Source organism: Medicago truncatula, chromosome 4, assembly GCF_003473485.1.
Source record: "Medicago truncatula cultivar Jemalong A17 chromosome 4, MtrunA17r5.0-ANR, whole genome shotgun sequence".
Classification (NCBI taxonomy): domain Eukaryota; kingdom Viridiplantae; phylum Streptophyta; class Magnoliopsida; order Fabales; family Fabaceae; genus Medicago; species Medicago truncatula.
This window is the reverse complement of record NC_053045.1, coordinates 36,008,545-36,026,792: the sequence shown is the minus strand read 5'-3', so window position 1 is coordinate 36,026,792 and position 18,248 is coordinate 36,008,545. Positions and strand designations below refer to the sequence as shown.

General features: G+C 34.0%; 3 protein-coding genes across 3 annotated transcripts; all 3 read left to right on the top strand.

Moving 5' to 3' along the window:
* Positions 1 to 3,842: 3,842 nt before the first annotated feature.
* Positions 3,843 to 6,875, top strand: LOC25492796 (putative disease resistance RPP13-like protein 3). The gene has a single exon (XM_013601034.3). It carries the CDS (start codon positions 3,850 to 3,852, stop codon positions 6,727 to 6,729), a length of 2,880 nt encoding a protein of 959 aa, XP_013456488.2. The 5' UTR covers positions 3,843 to 3,849; the 3' UTR covers positions 6,730 to 6,875.
* Positions 6,876 to 9,163: 2,288 nt separating this feature from the next.
* Positions 9,164 to 11,125, top strand: LOC25492795 (uncharacterized). The gene has a single exon (XM_013601033.1). The coding sequence runs from the start codon at positions 9,164 to 9,166 to the stop codon at positions 11,123 to 11,125; it is 1,962 nt and encodes a 653-aa protein (XP_013456487.1).
* A 4,586-nt stretch (positions 11,126 to 15,711) lies between these two features.
* Positions 15,712 to 16,284, top strand: LOC25492793 (probable E3 ubiquitin-protein ligase ATL45). Its single transcript, XM_024780651.1, has 2 exons — positions 15,712 to 15,729; positions 15,847 to 16,284. Exons 1-2 carry the CDS (start codon positions 15,712 to 15,714, stop codon positions 16,282 to 16,284), a joined length of 456 nt encoding a protein of 151 aa, XP_024636419.1.
* The last annotated feature ends 1,964 nt before the right edge of the window (positions 16,285 to 18,248 follow it).

The window sequence follows — 18,248 nt, the reverse complement described above, 5'->3', positions numbered from 1 at the left end:
CACCCGACACAACTCTCGCCACCATGCCCCCAGCCGCCCATAAACAGTCCTCCGGATTCGAGGAATAGCATAATTGTTTTACACCGCCACTCTCCTCTGCCTTCCTCTCCTTAGGTTGCCACACCGAACCACCAGCCACAGTCTTCCTAAACTTCTCCTCCTTCCCCACTACTCCCTCATCGTCACACTTCTTTTCTTTTTTAATAATTTTCAACTCATTTTTTTCCTCCTTCTGTACTTCTATACCATCCATCACACCAACCTGCACTATTTTTTCTCCCTCATCTAACTTCTTCTCCACCGCCTCCTTCCTCACCTTCACATTCTGAATCCCCTTACGCAAAGTAACCACCACCGGCTGTGACACACCCCCCTTCACATCAATCCGATCCATCTTCCTAACAACCTTAACTCCCTTGTCAAAGTCCGCAAATCTGTCAAACCTAGCTTCCCTAGCCCAAACTCGGTAATCACCAATCCAAATGTTATTCAAAGCTACCCCTAACTTGGCTCTATTTTTCACATTCAAAAATCTAACAAAACCATAAACCTGTCCTCTTGCATTGAGACGTCTGGCTAAATAAACATCCGAAAGAATTCCACATACCTCAAAAAATTTGCGTAACCGAAACAGAGGCAAACGATCAGGAATGTTGGTGAAGTAGAAGGTAGCTTTAAGATTACTGAGTCCATCATCAGACAGAGCCAATGCTGAAGAGCCTGTGTCACGACGTGAAGAACCCAGTCTACCATGATCATGCAGACGTGAACCATTGGAAACGTTGGAAACCCTAGCTGGCGCGAATGAATTCCTGTGATAATCCCGGTCATCCGTTCTAGATACCTGACGTCCCAAACCCTTGCTCTGAACCCTGCCTCCAAACCGCTCTGAACCCCTTGACCTGTCCCGTCCTCGATCCTCCGGTTGTGTCGCTTTCCGTTTCCGAGACCTAACTACAGACCAATCTCCCCTATCCCCCCCAATATCTGCCTCCCAGGCTGGACCCCTATCCCCCCCCAATGTATCTCTCAGTCGGCGAAAAACTCCGGCGCGAATGCCACCGTGAATGGTCTTCGCGATGAAGCTCTCTCCGGTCGCTCTCTCTCCTGTCTCTCATTTTTTTTGTTTACAATTTATAGAGCTTAATCTTATTAAACACGATTCTTTTTTTTTTTTTTGGTAGATATTAAACACGATTCTTACCACACCAAAAACATATTTCATGAATTAATTTAAAATTCAATGCAATTAAATTTAATTGATTCTTTTTCTATTTGAAAAGTAAATATAGAATATCATCTTTAAATAGACAAAACGCATACTTTATTAATCATCTCTATCTCTATCACTATCTACATCTACAATCTATATCTATAATCTATATCTATAATATAAACAATTGAAACCTTTTTCATTCACAAGTACATGTGGCAATCTCTAGGATCATATACATTAATGTTAGGGTAATTAATGATAGGCTAATTTTTTTGAGCAAATAATGATAGGCTAATTAATCAATTAAAATCTGCATTACAATCAAATATACATAATTTGACTTTGAAGAGCCTATAAATGGTAGTTTAAAAATATCATGATTACAATCAAATATTTTTTTGAAAGACATATTATTTCAAATCTCCATTAAAATGATTTTTTTTTGAAGGATCCATTAAAATGATTGTAATTACCCATTATTATTTGGAATAAAATGCATTTACTCCATAACATAAAAAAATTGTACTACCTCTAACGTAAAAAAAATTGTATATCTATAAAAGGGACACTAGCCAAAATACATTATACACCAACAATCGATCTGAGTAATATTTTTTTCTCCTCTGTGTAATACCTCTGTTGTGCCATATCATTCTGAGTAATATTTTTTTTTCTCGTAATACCTATGTTGTGCCATGATTGAGTTTATTGGTTCTTTAGTTTGTTGACTTATACATTTGTGTATTCTTCTTAATTTATTTTAATTTAAAATTCAACCTACACCGGATAGAACTTGAAAATTAGAAGTGTAGAATTGGCATATCTAGGGGTGTTTATGGGTTGGGTCAACTTAAAAAAACTGTAAAATCCATCCAAAAAAACCAAAAAAGTGGGTTGGGTTGGGTGATTGGGTGAATATGGTTTTTAAAAATGATAAACCCACAAAAAATTACGGATTTTGGGTAAAACCATACCCAGACCCAATAAACCCACTTACCCAATAATGTTCATATTTTTATTTTTATTTTCACAGGGAGGAAGTAGAATAACAAAGGTTTTGGTTATAAACTTTCTTTAAAAAAAATGGTTATAAATCAAGTCTAATTTAAAAAATTGACACAACAAATCCTCTCTATATTGAAAATTAAAGTCTAATTTTTAAAATTGACACAACATATCCTCTATATTGAAAATCAAAACATGATATAATTGCAAATTATGATCTTGCACTTTTTAATTATTTTGATGTTAAAGCAATTTTACGTTATCCAACTTTAGTTTGTTGTAAGTATTTTATGATGAAATTTGTTATTTAATATTATAACTTATTATTCTATAATGCTAAAATTAGTGAAATAGGTTACACAATTTTTTTTTAAGAAAACAAAAAGTTGAGTAATTTTTATGAAAAAAATAATTCGGGTAACCCACAACCCAATCCAAACCAAATCGATAACTAGTGGGTTTGTCCAAACCTACCCATTAATATAATGGATGGACTTTTTACCGCATCAAAACCGGGGTATCTTATATAGTTCGGATCTTGGGTTTAGCCAAATAGAATCCAGACCCACCCACGAACACCCCGAGGCATATCTACACCGGATAGAATTCAGTCGTGAAGAAATCAGATTTTCATATACGAAAAGAAACATGAAACGGACTAACGTAAATGTTGGTACCTCGCAATGTACAACAGTAATATCACAACATAACCATTTGCTTGTATAACAAAATTTAGACAGAAACAAACAAACATTTATTCAACCAAAAACAACTTTTTAACTCGTTATGTCTCGGATTTTGCATGGTTTTTTTTTTTTTGCTAATGTTTATGCAAAAGCTGTCAAATTTCAGTTATACAAATAACATATCTGATAATTTTAGGATGAGAATCCGGAGGACTATATTTGTATTGTTATGAATAATTGTAACATGGATGTCCATTTCCTCTACGCCTTCAACATTTTTTTACAAGAATCTAGAACTTCCATTACTGAATGGTTAATGCATTTACATCTTGTGTTAATGTGATCATTCACATACTTGTAACTTGGTTAATTTTATAACAAGTTATCAATACTAGACTCTATTATGCGGGCGACAACATTGTCAATACTAGACTCTATGTAAAGAACACTTCTTCTTCCGCTCCTCCTCCTCTTCTTTGATATAATACTATAATTCATGATTATGTTCCTTCATATCATATGTTCCATTTAAGTCCCTCACAATTTTCTTGTGGGCCAATTCAGTTCATGACAAAAAACAATACTAAATTAGTTCCTCACATTATCATACGGAAGACAAATTAGTCCCTGTCTTAGTTTTACTTTTGCACTGCAGTGTCACCATGTATCAGAAAAGCAAAGGAAACTTCACTGATAAAGACATATTAATTAAAAAAACTAAAAAGTATTGATGAGATAATTAAGTGGATGGTGAACTTTATTGTTGTTTCCTAGTAGCTAGAAATCAACATGAGTCTCTACTTTAACCAAAGTCTGGACCCAAGTCTTCGTGAATTATTGAGGTGCAATTTTCTTCACACTTTCCTTACTATTTCCTGATTTCACACTATGTACAAAACACACACTCATAGGATGTTATATAACAGCTTTGTTTTCCTTAAAATGAGACAGAACAGAATTGTAAACAATCACCAAAACATCATTTTTCCTCTTACACATATGGCAGATAGCGTGGTAGCGTTCCTTTTGGAACATTTATCACAATTGTTGCAACACGAAGCTAATTTGCTGTGTGGAGTGCAAGACAGAATCATATCCCTCCGCAACGAACTCGAAATCATAAACGCATACCTGAAAACTTCCTCTAGAGGGAACAGGAACAACAACAAAGAAATAGAGCAAAAGGTTCTGAGTCAGATCAGAGATGTCGCTCATGTAGCTGAGGATGTCATCGACACATTCATCGCCAACATTGCCATGTACAAGAAGAGAAACATGCTGGGAAGAATGCTTCACAGCGTCGACCATGCAAAGTTGCTTCACGACGTAGCAGAGAAAATTGACAAGATCAAAACAACACTAAACGAGATACACGAAAACAGGATCAAATACTATCAAGAAAGCAGTGATCAATCATCGTCAGCAAGAGAAGAGGAAGAGAGGATACAATCACTGCACAGATTAAGAAGAAACGTCGAGGAGGAAAATGTAGTTGGCTTTGTCCATGAGTCTGAGGTAGTCATCAATAGACTCATAGTGGATGATTCCTCTTCACCGCGTCTCAAAGTTGTTTCAATCATTGGTATGGGTGGATTGGGGAAGACAACCCTTGCAAGAAAGATCTACAACAGTGAAGAGGTGAAGAACCACTTCGATTGCCGTGCATGGGTTTACGTTTCAAATGAGTGTAGATCACGAGAACTTTTGCTTGGACTTCTTCAAAATTTGATGCCCAACCATATTAATAATGATTGTAGAAGCAGCAGCAGCAACATCAAAAAGAAGGGTAAAAAGAAGCACAAGGAAGGTGTGAATAATTCTCAAGACATCTCTAGCTTAAGTAATGATGAGCTGAAGAAAAAAGTTTGGGAATGCTTCAAGTGGAAAAAGTATTTGCTGGTTCTTGATGACTTGTGGAAAATACAAGATTGGGATGAGGTAAAAGATGCTTTTCCTGATGGAAACAGAGGAAGCAGAATATTGATAACTAGTCGTTTGAAAGAAGTTGCCTCGCATACTGGCCGAGATCCTCCTTATTGTCTTCAATTTCTCACTGAAGAACACAGTTGGGAGCTCTTCTCCAAAAAAGTGTTTAGAGGAGAAAAGTACCCTTGTGATCTTGAATCTTTAGGTAAACAAATAGTTAAAAGTTGTGGCGGTTTGCCACTCTCAATCTTGGTGTTGGCAGGGCTTTTGGCAAATAAGGAAAAGTCACACAGGGAATGGTCGAAACTGCTGGGTCATGTCAATTGGTATCTTACTCGAGACGAGACTCAAGTCAAGGATATAGTACTTAAACTCAGTTTCAACGACTTGCCTTCAAGATTGAAACCATGCTTTCTGTATCTAGGGATATTTCCTGAAGATTATGAAATATGTGTAAGGCAATTGTTGCAACTATGGGTTGCTGAGGGATTTATTCAAGAAACGGGAAATAGAGATCCAAATGATGTTGCTGAAGACTACTTGTATGAGCTCATTGATCGTAGTTTGATCCAAGTAGCACAAGTGAAGGATAGTGGAGGAGTAAAAACATGTCGCATCCATGATCTTCTTAGAGATCTCTGCATATTAGAGAGCAAAGAGGACAAAATCTTTCAAATTTGTACAGATAGCAATATTTTAATCCCTACAAAACCTCGCAGATTGTCGGTCCATTCCACCATGTCTCACTATGTTTCTTCAAGCACCAACGATCATTCATGTGTTCGTTCTTTGTTTTGCTCTGACCCGAATTGCTTTGTGTATAGCGACGAGTGGAAATGGCTTACCAAAGGCTTCAAATTGGTTCGTGTGTTGGATCTCGATGGAAAGTATTGTTTTAAGATTCCTTCAAACTTAGGAAATTTTGTCCACTTGAGGTACTTAAGAATAGACTCGCATTATATTAGAAGTGTTCCGGATTCTATTTGCAGCCTTCAAAATCTACAAACATTATACTTAGGACCTTCAATCAGAGTCACCACAATTTCTTTCCCCTGTGGAATAACAAAGCTCAAGCATATAAGACATTTGTATACTTGTGGTCCTATCAAGCTACGTGGTGATTGTTCGGAATCAAATGGGGATGCTATGTGGAATCTGCAAACCATCTCTTCCATTGTACTCGATAAAAGAACAACATATCTCATAGAGAAAGGAAGTTTCCCCAAACTAAGAAAATTATGCTTGCAAATCTCCTCAAACTTTAAGGGCGATGTGCCCAAAATGTTGATAAGCCTACAACATTTGAGGCATTTGAATAAGCTAGAAATCTACTTTCAGGTGAAAGATTGGCCACACTCGCGATGGGAGATCAATTGTAAGGCCGAGGAAGTGTTACAAAGTCTGAAACATTTGCGACACCTAAGTATACTAAAAATTAGGAATGCCCTCGACCTTTTTACTTGTGTGGCCATGTTTCCTCCTAATATCACCAAGTTAACATTGTCATGCATTAGTTGCTTGAATGATGACGGGATAAATGCTATTGGAAATCTTACCAAACTCCAAATTTTGATCTTAACAGGAGACAATTGGTTTTTAGATTTTTGGCCTTCAGATTCACTGTTTGATATTAATTGTATTGAAGATGGGTTCCCACAATTGAAGGAGTTTCAGATGGGAAATTTGCCTGTTCGAAACTGGAAATTAGCCAATGGTTCGATGTCACGCCTTCAAATCCTTGTTATTCATCACTGTGATAAGTTTGATAGCTTGCCAAGTGAATTGTGGTCTTTGACTACCTTAAGAAAAGTCTGTGTTCGGAAACCCTCCGATGCAATGGCTGCAATGCTGCAAAATTTGGAAGTTAAGAATGGATGTGAGCTCATTGTAGAATAATTAGAAGTTAGAACTACTGCTTGTTTCATTCAAGTTTATAAGTTGTTAGCAAAACTTTCACAATTTTTTGTGTCTCTCTCGTAGTCAATGGTACAGCAGGTGTTAGTAAACTCTCCTAACAAATTTTTCAATGCATTGGTTTCACATATTATCATGTCCAATTATTCCAAACTCATTGAAAATTCAGTCATGTATATTAACATATCCATATTATCATCATCAAAATTTATGTTGAATAAGCAAGAACATGTGACCGTATATATGTTGTAATTGAAGTTTCACTTTGACACAAACCCATTTGATTCATTTCTAATTGGTAAAAATTTCACTATTTCCTTTTAAGTGTATGTTTGGATTGAATGCGAGTTTGATGAAATTGGTAAAAAAAACATAAGCATATAATTCTATTGACATGATGTGAACCGTGAATTGTACGTGCTTATTGGTTCGCGTTAATTATGTGAATTGGTTTGCACAAATTCCATTATAATTCGTGGAAATCGGCGAATCGATGAACCAATACAAATGTGTAGAGATCGAAGAAAGAGGAAGAAGAGGTTGAGTAGAAGATAAAAGATAAAAGATAAAAGAAAATATTTGGCGGAGGCGGCGAATTTTGCAAGAAAACGTCTGTGAAGTTTGAAGAAAAAGAATTTATCTTGCAAAATAACACTTAAAAAAAGAAAAAGAAAAGGTTAAAATTAAAAAGTGTTTTCTAAAAAAATTTATTGATAGCTTATTACTCTTTTTTTTTTATTAATACTTCGTTAACTTTTTTTTTAAGAAACTTCGTTAACTTTTCAAATTCACCACAATTTTTTTTATTTTTTTTTATTACAAAGAGGTCTTGCAAGGCAACCACAAAATCAATAAATTAATAACAATTTTCTTGTATACTATATTAATAACTTTTAGTGCACATTATCTTAGAAATTGTTCCAATTTATTTCTTAAAAAGTTGAAATTTAATTTTTCTCAATAAATATTTGCTATTTATGGAAACCTTAACATATGTCCTTAGGGTATACTCCCTTCCAATCACGTTTATAAGGAAAAAACATATATTTAAATCTTTAAATAATTAATATATGTAGTCTAGGTTAGCATGACCCGTAACCTTTTACTGTCTGTTTTTTGTGTCATATGTTACATGATCCCACTTATTTTACAATTTTTATGCATTGTCTCTCTACTCAACTCCTTAATTTTACCTAGCCATCAACATCTTTTAATTTCTAATAAACTTATTTTTTCCCTAAAAGAAAATTCCTAAATTTATATTATTCATTCCCCCTTATCTTCAAATTATAATGTTGCTCCCACTCTTATATTTTTATCCGTTAACAAAAGGAGAATTTATCCACTTGAGTGACACCAATCAAAATTATTGTCTTTCACTAAAAAAGATGAATGATATTTAAATAATAAAGATGAATGATATTTTTGTCCAAATAAAAATGGGAACTTCTACGGTACACCCACAAATTAAGGTGTACCGGTACTCTCGCTTACATTTTTATAAATTAACTATCATTTTTTTATGAAAGAAATAGGTTTTTGTTGAAATATATATTTTAGAAAATATCATTTTATAAGAAAAAACATCATTTTATTTTTTAGAAAAATCATACTAAATTTTCTACATTTTATTAGAAAAAATAATCAAAATTCTCTATTATGAGTAATAGGAATTCAGAAAAATCAAATTTTATTGTGTTGACGTTTTTGGTAAATAAGATTTAGTTATTATAATTATAGGTGATAGAAAATATTTTTTTTTCTACAAAAAGTAACTCATTTAACTATTAATTTAAGGATTTGGTGTACCAATACACTCAAATTGTTGGGTGCACCATAGAATTTGCCATAAAATATGTACTTTTGCTAACTTGGACATTCATGTTTTTTTTTTTGTTGGTTTAAGTTAGCAAACTCATATATATATAATAGATTGCATCTTTCAATTATATACACATCTTATGCTTAAATAATTTTTCAATATATTTATTTATTTGTCTTTTTAATCTTCAATCAAAGAAATAATTAAAAACTATATCCATGATACGCGAGTCTCCTCCGAAGGTACGTGCGTGTATTGCTTTCACCAACGTTTTTGGACCAACCAATTCTACCTCCTCTATACATAACCAAAACAACTCTATGACTCATTTTTTTCAACACAAAACTTGGAGAAAATTCTGTTAAACCATTCCCTCATAATTTCCTTTCACTCTCCCCTGCCGCCGCCACCACCACCACCCTGCTCCTCACCACCACTCCCATGTAGAATGCATACACATTCCCACCACCGCCCACAGCCAGAACCTCCTTGGCCCCACATACAACAAAACATTTACACATTACATTGCTTCCCTCAATACTAAAAGTTTGCATAAACAAAAGACAACAACAATAACAACGTATCACCGCCACCATGTCGAGCATCGTGAAGGAGATCCTGGCTCGGCCGATACAAATGGCTGACCAGGTATCTAAATCAGCGGACGAGGCACAAAATTTCAAACAAGAATGTCTAGAATTAAAAACCAAAACAGAAAAACTCGCAGGCCTTCTTCGACAAGCTGCAAGGAATAGCAATGACCTATATGAACGTCCCACAAGACGAATCATCGATGACACAGAACAAGTCCTCGACAAAGCCCTTGGATTAGTCATGAAATGTCGTGTAAACGGCATAAAACGTCTCTTCACCATCATTCCCACCACCGCCTTTCGCAAAACCTCAATGCAGTTAGAAAATTCCCTTGGAGATATTCAATGGTTGTTAAGAGTCTCGGCTTCTGCAGAAGAACGCGATGATGAATATCTTGGTCTTCCTCCTATAGCAGCTAATGAACCAATTCTCTGTCTCATTTGGGAACAAGTTGCAATTTTGCTTTCTGGTTGTTCAATAGATGAACGTTCTGATGCTGCAGCTTCATTGGTTTCATTGGCACGTGACAATGATCGTTACGGAAAACTAATTATAGAAGAAGGTGGTGTTCCACCTCTTCTTAAACTTCTTAAAGAAGGAAGACTTGATGGACAAGAAAACGCTGCAAGAGCAATTGGATTACTTGGTAGAGATCCAGAAAGTGTTGAACATATTGTGAATTGTGGTGTTTGTTCGGTTTTTGCGAAAGTACTCAAAGATGGTCACATGAAGGTTCAAATAGTTGTTGCTTGGGCTATTTCAGAACTTGCAGCACATCATCCAAAATGTCAAGATCATTTTGCTCAGAATAATGCTATTCGTTTGCTTGTTAGTCATCTTGCTTTTGAAACCATTCAAGAACATAGTAAGTATTCTATTACCAACAAACAAAACATGTCCTCCTTACATTCTCTTGTTATGGCTAGCAACACCAACACCAATGTCCCTAACAGAAGCGATAATAGCAAAGGTGCTCATGAAGATTATAAGCTTGTTGCTCACCCAGGTACTAATCAAACATCTAACCAAATGCATAATGTCATCTCTAACACAATAGCCATAAAGGGAAATAATAGTAAGGATTCTAAAGAAGATAATGCCAACGATGTTGAAAAGCACAACATCAACATCAACAGCCACAGCCACAATAACCACAATGTATCTATAGCGGGGACGAGTATCAAAGGGAGAGAATTTGAAGATCCTGAAACAAAGGCACAAATGAAAGCAATGGCAGCTAGAGCTTTATGGCAATTGTGTAGAAGAAATGTTACTATTTGTCATACAATTACAGAATCAAGAGCTCTTTTGTGTTTTGCGGTTTTGTTGGAAAAGGGTACTGATGATGTGCAACATTATTCAGCAATGGCTTTGATGGAAATAACATCTGTGGCAGCAGAACATGCAGAATTGAGACGTTCTGCTTTCAAACCAACTGCCCCTGCTGCAAAAGCTGTGGTGGAACAGTTTCTCAAAGTTGTTGAAAAAGGTGACTCCGAGGATTTGCTCATACCTTGTGTTAAAGCTATTGGTAACTTAGCAAGGACTTTTAGAGCAACTGAAACAAGATTCATTGCGCCATTGGTGAAGTTGCTCGATGAAACAGAACCGGTGATTTCTACGGAAGCATCAAAAGCTCTCATCAAATTTGCTGAGACTGATAACTATCTACATGAGACTCATTGCAATGCTATTATAGAAGCAGGTGGTGCTAAGCATCTCATTCAACTAGTTTACTTTGGGGAACAAATGGTGCAAATTCCTTCGTTGCTTCTTTTGTGTTTCGTTGCGCTACATGTTCCTAAAAATGAGACTCTTGGACAAGAGGAGGTGTTAATAGTACTTGAGTGGTGCACAAAGCAAACACATATAATGGCAGAAAAAAAAATTGAAGCAATTTTACCAGAAGCCAAAAGTAGGTTGGAACTTTATCAATCAAGAGGTACCAGAGGATTCCATTGATTTAATATATACTGGGGGGGGAGGAATCCATAGCACCCCTTTTTTTATCTTTTATGGGGGGTTTTGTACTTTTTTTTTTTTACAGTGTTGCATGAGTGTAGTTTGTATAGATTAAGCATAACATACTGAATCAACAAATGTTTTACTTGTTACATTCCAACGTTTTCTACAAAGGAATTTTACTGTCTTTTTGTATTAGAATGTTCACTTGTATGCCTGGAGTGAAACAGTACATGTCTTTGCTGGTGTTACAAAAAAATTATAACTTACATGTTATGTTAGAATCAATTAATTAAATCATAGAATAAAAACATAAAAGTAAACGTAGTGTTAAAATATTGTGGGGCATTTTTTGTTAATGTGGGAATTATATCAGCACCAAGTCCATCTTCCCATGTTAGAATTGATAGCATTTTTGGCTAAGCAGCCTAATCAAATTATCTTGTAATGCTTATTGCAATCAATAAATGATACAAGTTGACCTTCCTCCATAAAACTTTGCTGCTTTTATAGATAACTTCTTCTCTATATTTCACAAATACTTTCGATGTGCGACATTTGTTTGCAAGCACTATGGACTATGGTATACTATAGGCAGCGTATGTCTACCGAGAAGACTCATTCTTATAGCATTGGCCTTATTAATACTTGGGTATTTATCTAGGTGTGACTATGCTTCACCAATGAATTTACAACCAATCTTTCTCTTTTACCTTGGATAAGTGAGAAGTAAACTTACCACTTGGAAAGCTAACGTTCTGTTCAAGGGGGACCATCCACATCCAGACCAGAGCAACCGCATAAGTGAGAGAGACGCCACACTCTTACCTAAAACCTTAAAGCAATAAGTTTATGGGTTCTCTCACTTATAAAGTGTTCAACCTCCACTTTTCTATCCGATGCGGGACATATAATTCACACTTGCACACAACACAACATTCCAGTGTATGTTTTCCAATCTTCCTTGATTCATGTTTCGGTGTGTGATGAAGCATAAAAAGTTTATCGTGATTTCATTTGGGGATCCAACGCTTATAAGCATAAATGTCATTTGATTTCTTAGAAAAAGTTGCGTATGTGTCTTGAAGGATAATGACGGGCTTCATTTTAAGAACCTTCATATGCTTAAAATATTGTGTGGAGAGCTTTACGTCGTCCTCCGCGAGTCCTTATTTACAGAGGAGGTGGTGTATTTGCATGTGCTTCGATGCTTAAGTAGGGTTCAAGAGATAATGTGGCAAAAATGTGAGTAAGGTGGAGTCTCTTCTATTCATATGCAATCTAAATTATAAAGAGCGTATTTAGCTAAATAATAAGCAACTTTAGCTTCGGGCGCTAAAAAATTTAATTACGAAACAAACATTAAAACTAATACAATATTCAATAAGAGAGCCGACATAGGTGAGAGATTGTTGATGAGCATTACGTCACGACAATATAGAAGCATCTGATTCTGATATAAGATTCAGAAAACATGTCTTTTGCAAATTTTAAATCGTTTCGCATAGCTAAAGCTTCTCCAACTTCTGAAACTTTTAATGAAAAGATTTGTCAGCAACTAGCATCAACGACAACATCTTCATTATCTCTCACCACAACACCAATACCCATCTTGCCCCCCTCTATCTACATATACATTAAACTTATAAAACCACTAAAAGGAGGTGTCCAATTAACACTACAAATTAAATTAGAGTTTTGTATATAAAATTAAGTTTAGATTATTTTTAATTTATTAAATTATTCCTTTTCTATACATTCTAAATGAAGTTTTCTTATCTTCTACCGGACAGAAAAAAATAGTTCGTCTCTCCGAACGTCCCTTTTTTTTTTGGTAGATAGACGAAATGGCAAAGTCATTATAAACTCACACACACAAGTGGAGATACTGGGGTTCGAACCCCGGTCATGGCATCCGGCCTAACAATTTCGGCATTTTACCAGTTGAGCTAGGACTTTTAGATCCGAACGTCCCTCTTTAACCTCTCAAAAAACGTAGTTTTCTTTTTTTTTTTTGAGAAAAAATCTTATGCAGAAAGTATAGATTACATTTTTATTTCCTTTTATTAAAATTTGTTATATTCACTATCAGTTTCTTTTTTTAGAGAAATTTCCTTTTATTAAAATTTGTTATATTCACTATTAGTTTCCTTTTTTTAGGGAATATTCATTATTAGTTTCATTACCATCTACCCTCAGAACAAAAAATGTTTCATTGCCATCTTTATCTCCTATCACTGAATTTAGGCCCTGTTTAGATTGACTTATTTTGAGCTTATGTGGGCTTATCTACTCCCATAAGCCTTTTTAAAGGTGTTTGGGTAAATAAATAAAAATAGCTTATCATAGTGTCATAAGCTGCTTATGCCATATTTTAATAAGTCTAAATTTTCAGCTTACCCTCCGGCTTAACAAGGAGCTTATGAATTTATGTAACCTCCTTCGATTCTCTCTGGATCCACTTTTTCAAAACATATATTTTTATTTTATTTTTTTGTTTTTAGAAAAAAAAATACATATATTTTAATTACAATGTTAGTTATCTTTGGTTGTGCATGAGTAACAAAATTGCTATATACTTATCTTACTAAAGTAACAAACGTAACTAAGATTTTTTTTTAAGGATGATTTTTATTATTTTTTTATTACGTAACAAAATGAAACTGAATAAAAAAAACAAACTTAACTTGTCTTTTTTTGGTAACAAACTGTACATTAATATCTATATATATGGTAAGTTTACAATCATAATTTCTCAAGTTTATATTTATATTATTATACTTTTTTTTAAAAGAAAGCTTATCATATATTATTATACTTGTGTATAATGATGTCTAGACTATTTATTTACACCTCGAATGTTAATTTTGTCTTATATGAATATTGATTATACTATATATATAATTATAATTAATATATTATAATATTGTTTTTTACATCTTGATTAATTTTATAAAAAAAATCTTGATAATTGTGGTTCGATTCTTTGATTTTTTTGTTAAATTAAAAATATTTAAAATTTCGATAATCGCTTATGTAATGTCACATCCAAACACTTCAATTTATGTAAGTACTTTTTAGTGTACATATCCAAACATAAATAGCTTATCAAGTATAAGAGCTTATGATGTAAGCTCTTATGTTATAAGCTCGGATGCTATAAGCATCTATATAAGCTGTTTATCCAAACGGGGCCTTAATTTGTAAACTTTTTAGAATGATCTTTTCAGATTTTTTTTTTTTGGTAGTGGTCGGTGTAATTTGAACTCGGACCTTGCATATTTTATGCATTGTTCCAACCAACTGAGCTAAACTCACAATGACTTTTCAGATACTTCTTAATTATACTATAGACTCACTGGCTCGCTCAAATATTACTAATATTTTATAATACGTACAGATAAATAAATTGAATTAAGTTCCTCAAAAAAATAAATTGAATTAAGTTTTTTATACGTTCAATTGTTTTTATATTTTATTTTATAAGGAAAAACTTAATACATTTTATTTAAAATAAAAGTAGAGATACAAGATGAAATTTGAATGAAAATACGAAAACTAGCATGACATGGAGTTATCCTAGCTAAACTATGATCAACTTCATTGGTTTGACACTTAATAAACATACCATCAGAGGTTGCTAAATCAGAATTTTAAAGTAAGCGCTAACAATTATTAATAATTGACGCAAAATCCAAGACATATCGAGTGTACGACCATAGATATTGTCTACCAACACCTTTGAGTCCATATCAAAATCTATATTGTTCAGGTGAAGGGCACGTACCCACTGAAGAGCAGACAACAATCCAAGTGCCTCTCCCAAATCGACATACGATGATGGCAATTCCATTTTAACCAGCACAAAACGATCCTCATCATCCCGAATACACATACCAAGGTCGACTTTGTTTAACGCATGAGAGAAAGAGACATCCACATTATATTTACGGTCAGTCCACTATAGTTGCCAGACAACTGTCTCAAGGTGATGAGTATGATTAAGGACAAGGAACCCGATGAGTTGGGCATTGACCTAACCATTAAAAAGAGTGTCCGTCCGTTCAAAAATCATCGGAACATATTCAATGGTGTATGTATGGTTATTTGTTTACCAAAGATTTAGATATATTTGAATTACCGACGTTGAATTTAGGTATATCATATACAAAAGGATAAACCAAAAAAATAAGAAGATAAATATTTTTCCTTTAAAAAAATTCCTTAATAAAAAAGATTATGTATCTATATTTAGTCACATGAAAATAGATAAATTTGTTACAGTGTCATCGTGGTCCAGTCACAAAGAAGATAGTGCCATAGTAGTAGTTATCCATAAAGCTAAGAGAGCAATATATACGGATGAATAGGTCTCTATGCTAAACGGATAATTAGAAAATTAAGGAATCCTACTTTTGCTGAAATCCTTAACAAATTGGATTATCTTAAACGTTCAGATATAACCTAAGTGAGTAACTGTTCTTCTCTCCACTCTACTCGCTAACAAATTCTCTTCATTCTCAAAATTGCTCAGGTGAACCATTTAGGTCACTTTCTTTCATTCCTTCTTCTCTACGTATGTGACAATGGCAAATTGGGGTTGTGTATCGTTCACAATTATCATGCTACTCATTCCTGTGTCATTGTTGCCGCATGGCTCGCATACATTTATTTATTTGATTTGTATATTGGCTTTGATCTTTTTGTTAATATGTGTACAGTTCTTTAGAGAATATGGAAAAATGGATAATAGTTTTGTTGAGACGGTCCAAATACAACAGTTATATGAAAGGAGAGAATTTTTTGAATCTCTTGCACAAAATAATATTGCATTGTCTATGAGGGAAAATAGAAATAATGCATGGTCTATGAGGGAAAGGGGACATTACATAGTTGATTTACAGCAGATCAATATGTCTTTCGGCACGATTGCAGAGATTGCTAGGTGTGCAATAAGAGCATTGCCGCCGGTTAAAAGCTTTGATGGTGACAAAAACACTGATTGTCCTATTTGCGTGGATGAATTCACAAAAGGCGAGATGATTCAATCTTTTGGAGTGTGTGGCCATGAATTTCATACTGCGTGTCTCAACTCGTGGTTACTTGGAGGAAAAACTACTTGTCCAGTTTGTCGCCATGATTTGTTGTCTAACTATTAGGCATGTAAAAGTTAAGATCTCATTTTCTGTCCTTTTTTAATGTTTAATTAGATCTGTACATAGTGAACAGCTGAAAGATTAGTTTTAAACATGTCTTTTGGTTTGTGTTTTGTTTTTTATTTTCTATTTGATTAATGAAATCCCTCTGTCGAGAATTTTCATTTTCTCTTCAAGATTTATTGTTGTACATATTCTGATATACCTAACTTGCATGGACTTTCACGTTTCAACTTCACTCCATATTTATTTATCGGTACAAATATTATACTTTATGTATGTATTATAGTATTACGATGAAAAATCCGTTTAACTAACGTCATAAGAAAAATTATGATGGAGTCTCACAACTTTGGTTAACCAAAGAAAATAATACGATTGTACCTATAAGGCAATTTCATAAAATAGACTATATGTGGCTGTGTGTGAGGCAACTATTTGGTCTCAAGGAAATTTTCGTAGTCATATCGACAAGAAAAAACGCTTCTTATCAAGGAAATGGAATTTGTGAACTTTCCAGGATAGCTCCAAAAGTAAAGTCATTAAACCGGCCACTGCTTTATATCCACAAACAAACAAGTTTCTTATGCAATAAAAAAAACCTCATTTATATTTGTTGTAAAGCTCACTCACTATTAAAAATTATTAGGCTCACCCTGAAACATTCTTCCTAAAATAAAGTATCAAGAAAAAATTGTGTATCTAAACCTCTGAAAAATGGTTTAAAGGTAAATTTTTACCATTTGTATTAAAAGTTAAACTTTCTAATGATAAAAAAATGGAAAACAAACACAATATTTAAGAAAATTACACTGACCTCTCTTAAAATAATTTAGACCTTCATTAGTTTTAAACTAGGCATCCCTTAATTGTTCATAAGAGTAATGTTCCAAATCTATTACAATAACGAGACAATAAGAAGGAAAATTCCATGTCGTTTCTATTTAATTTTAATCAAAAAATTAATTAAATAATAGTTTAGCGAGAGAGAGAGAGAGAGAGATGGTAACCCAAGGCTTGGCCATGGGCAGCCGCGTTGGTGCTCACGTGTGACCAAGACATTGGTCTAACTATTTTGATCAAAAGTATTGAAAAGTAATCGATAGCATTGTATTCATAGTTTGTAGTTAATCAATTAATTGATGGAATGAAATCTAGCATGACCTAGTTAGCTGAAGCTAGACAATCCTCTTGGAAACAAACTCTTTTTATAAATATTATTACTTGACGACACACTAGTACTCCATGCTAGTCTTTTTGTTCGTCACCAACTTTCTTTGACAATATCGCCAAACTCGAGCTTAACACAATTCATGCATTCTCATACTTGAAATTACGATGAGCTCTAACTCTGATTATTATTTCAAGATTCAACAATATAGGATAGTGATCAGATGCAAGTGTTACTAAATTTTCCAATTGTGCATTTGGGAACACATCATGCCACCTGTCGTTCGCAAGCGCCCCGATCCGAACGTTCTTCAATTGCTCTGGAAGTGTCAATACTCATAAACCATGTGTATTATATTGGTAACCAATGATGGGAAAATTTGCTAATACAGAATCTGACATTGCTTGGCATCCTTCATAATTGTTTGATTGTCGAGCATATTTGACTTTAATTGTATTTACTTTATAAGTGATAAAAATAATTGTTTTTTTATTGATTCACAAAGTAATCTTTTTCAAGAAAGAAAGGTGTCTTATTTTCGGGTTAGAGTTAGAATAAGTGTAATATTAACTAAGACACAAAATTAACCACGTATACGGACACCTTATAAAAACACGTTCAATTTAAGTGTTGATGATTTGATTGCAAGTTAGAGAAAAATTAATAGGAAAAAAAAAAAACGTATAAATACAGTGTCAAATATGAACTTTGTGTTAAAAGTTAAACAAATTATTTGTAATTCATTTCTTTTGTCCATGATTTGCTTGTTCAATATTCCTAAAATAGGATATATTTG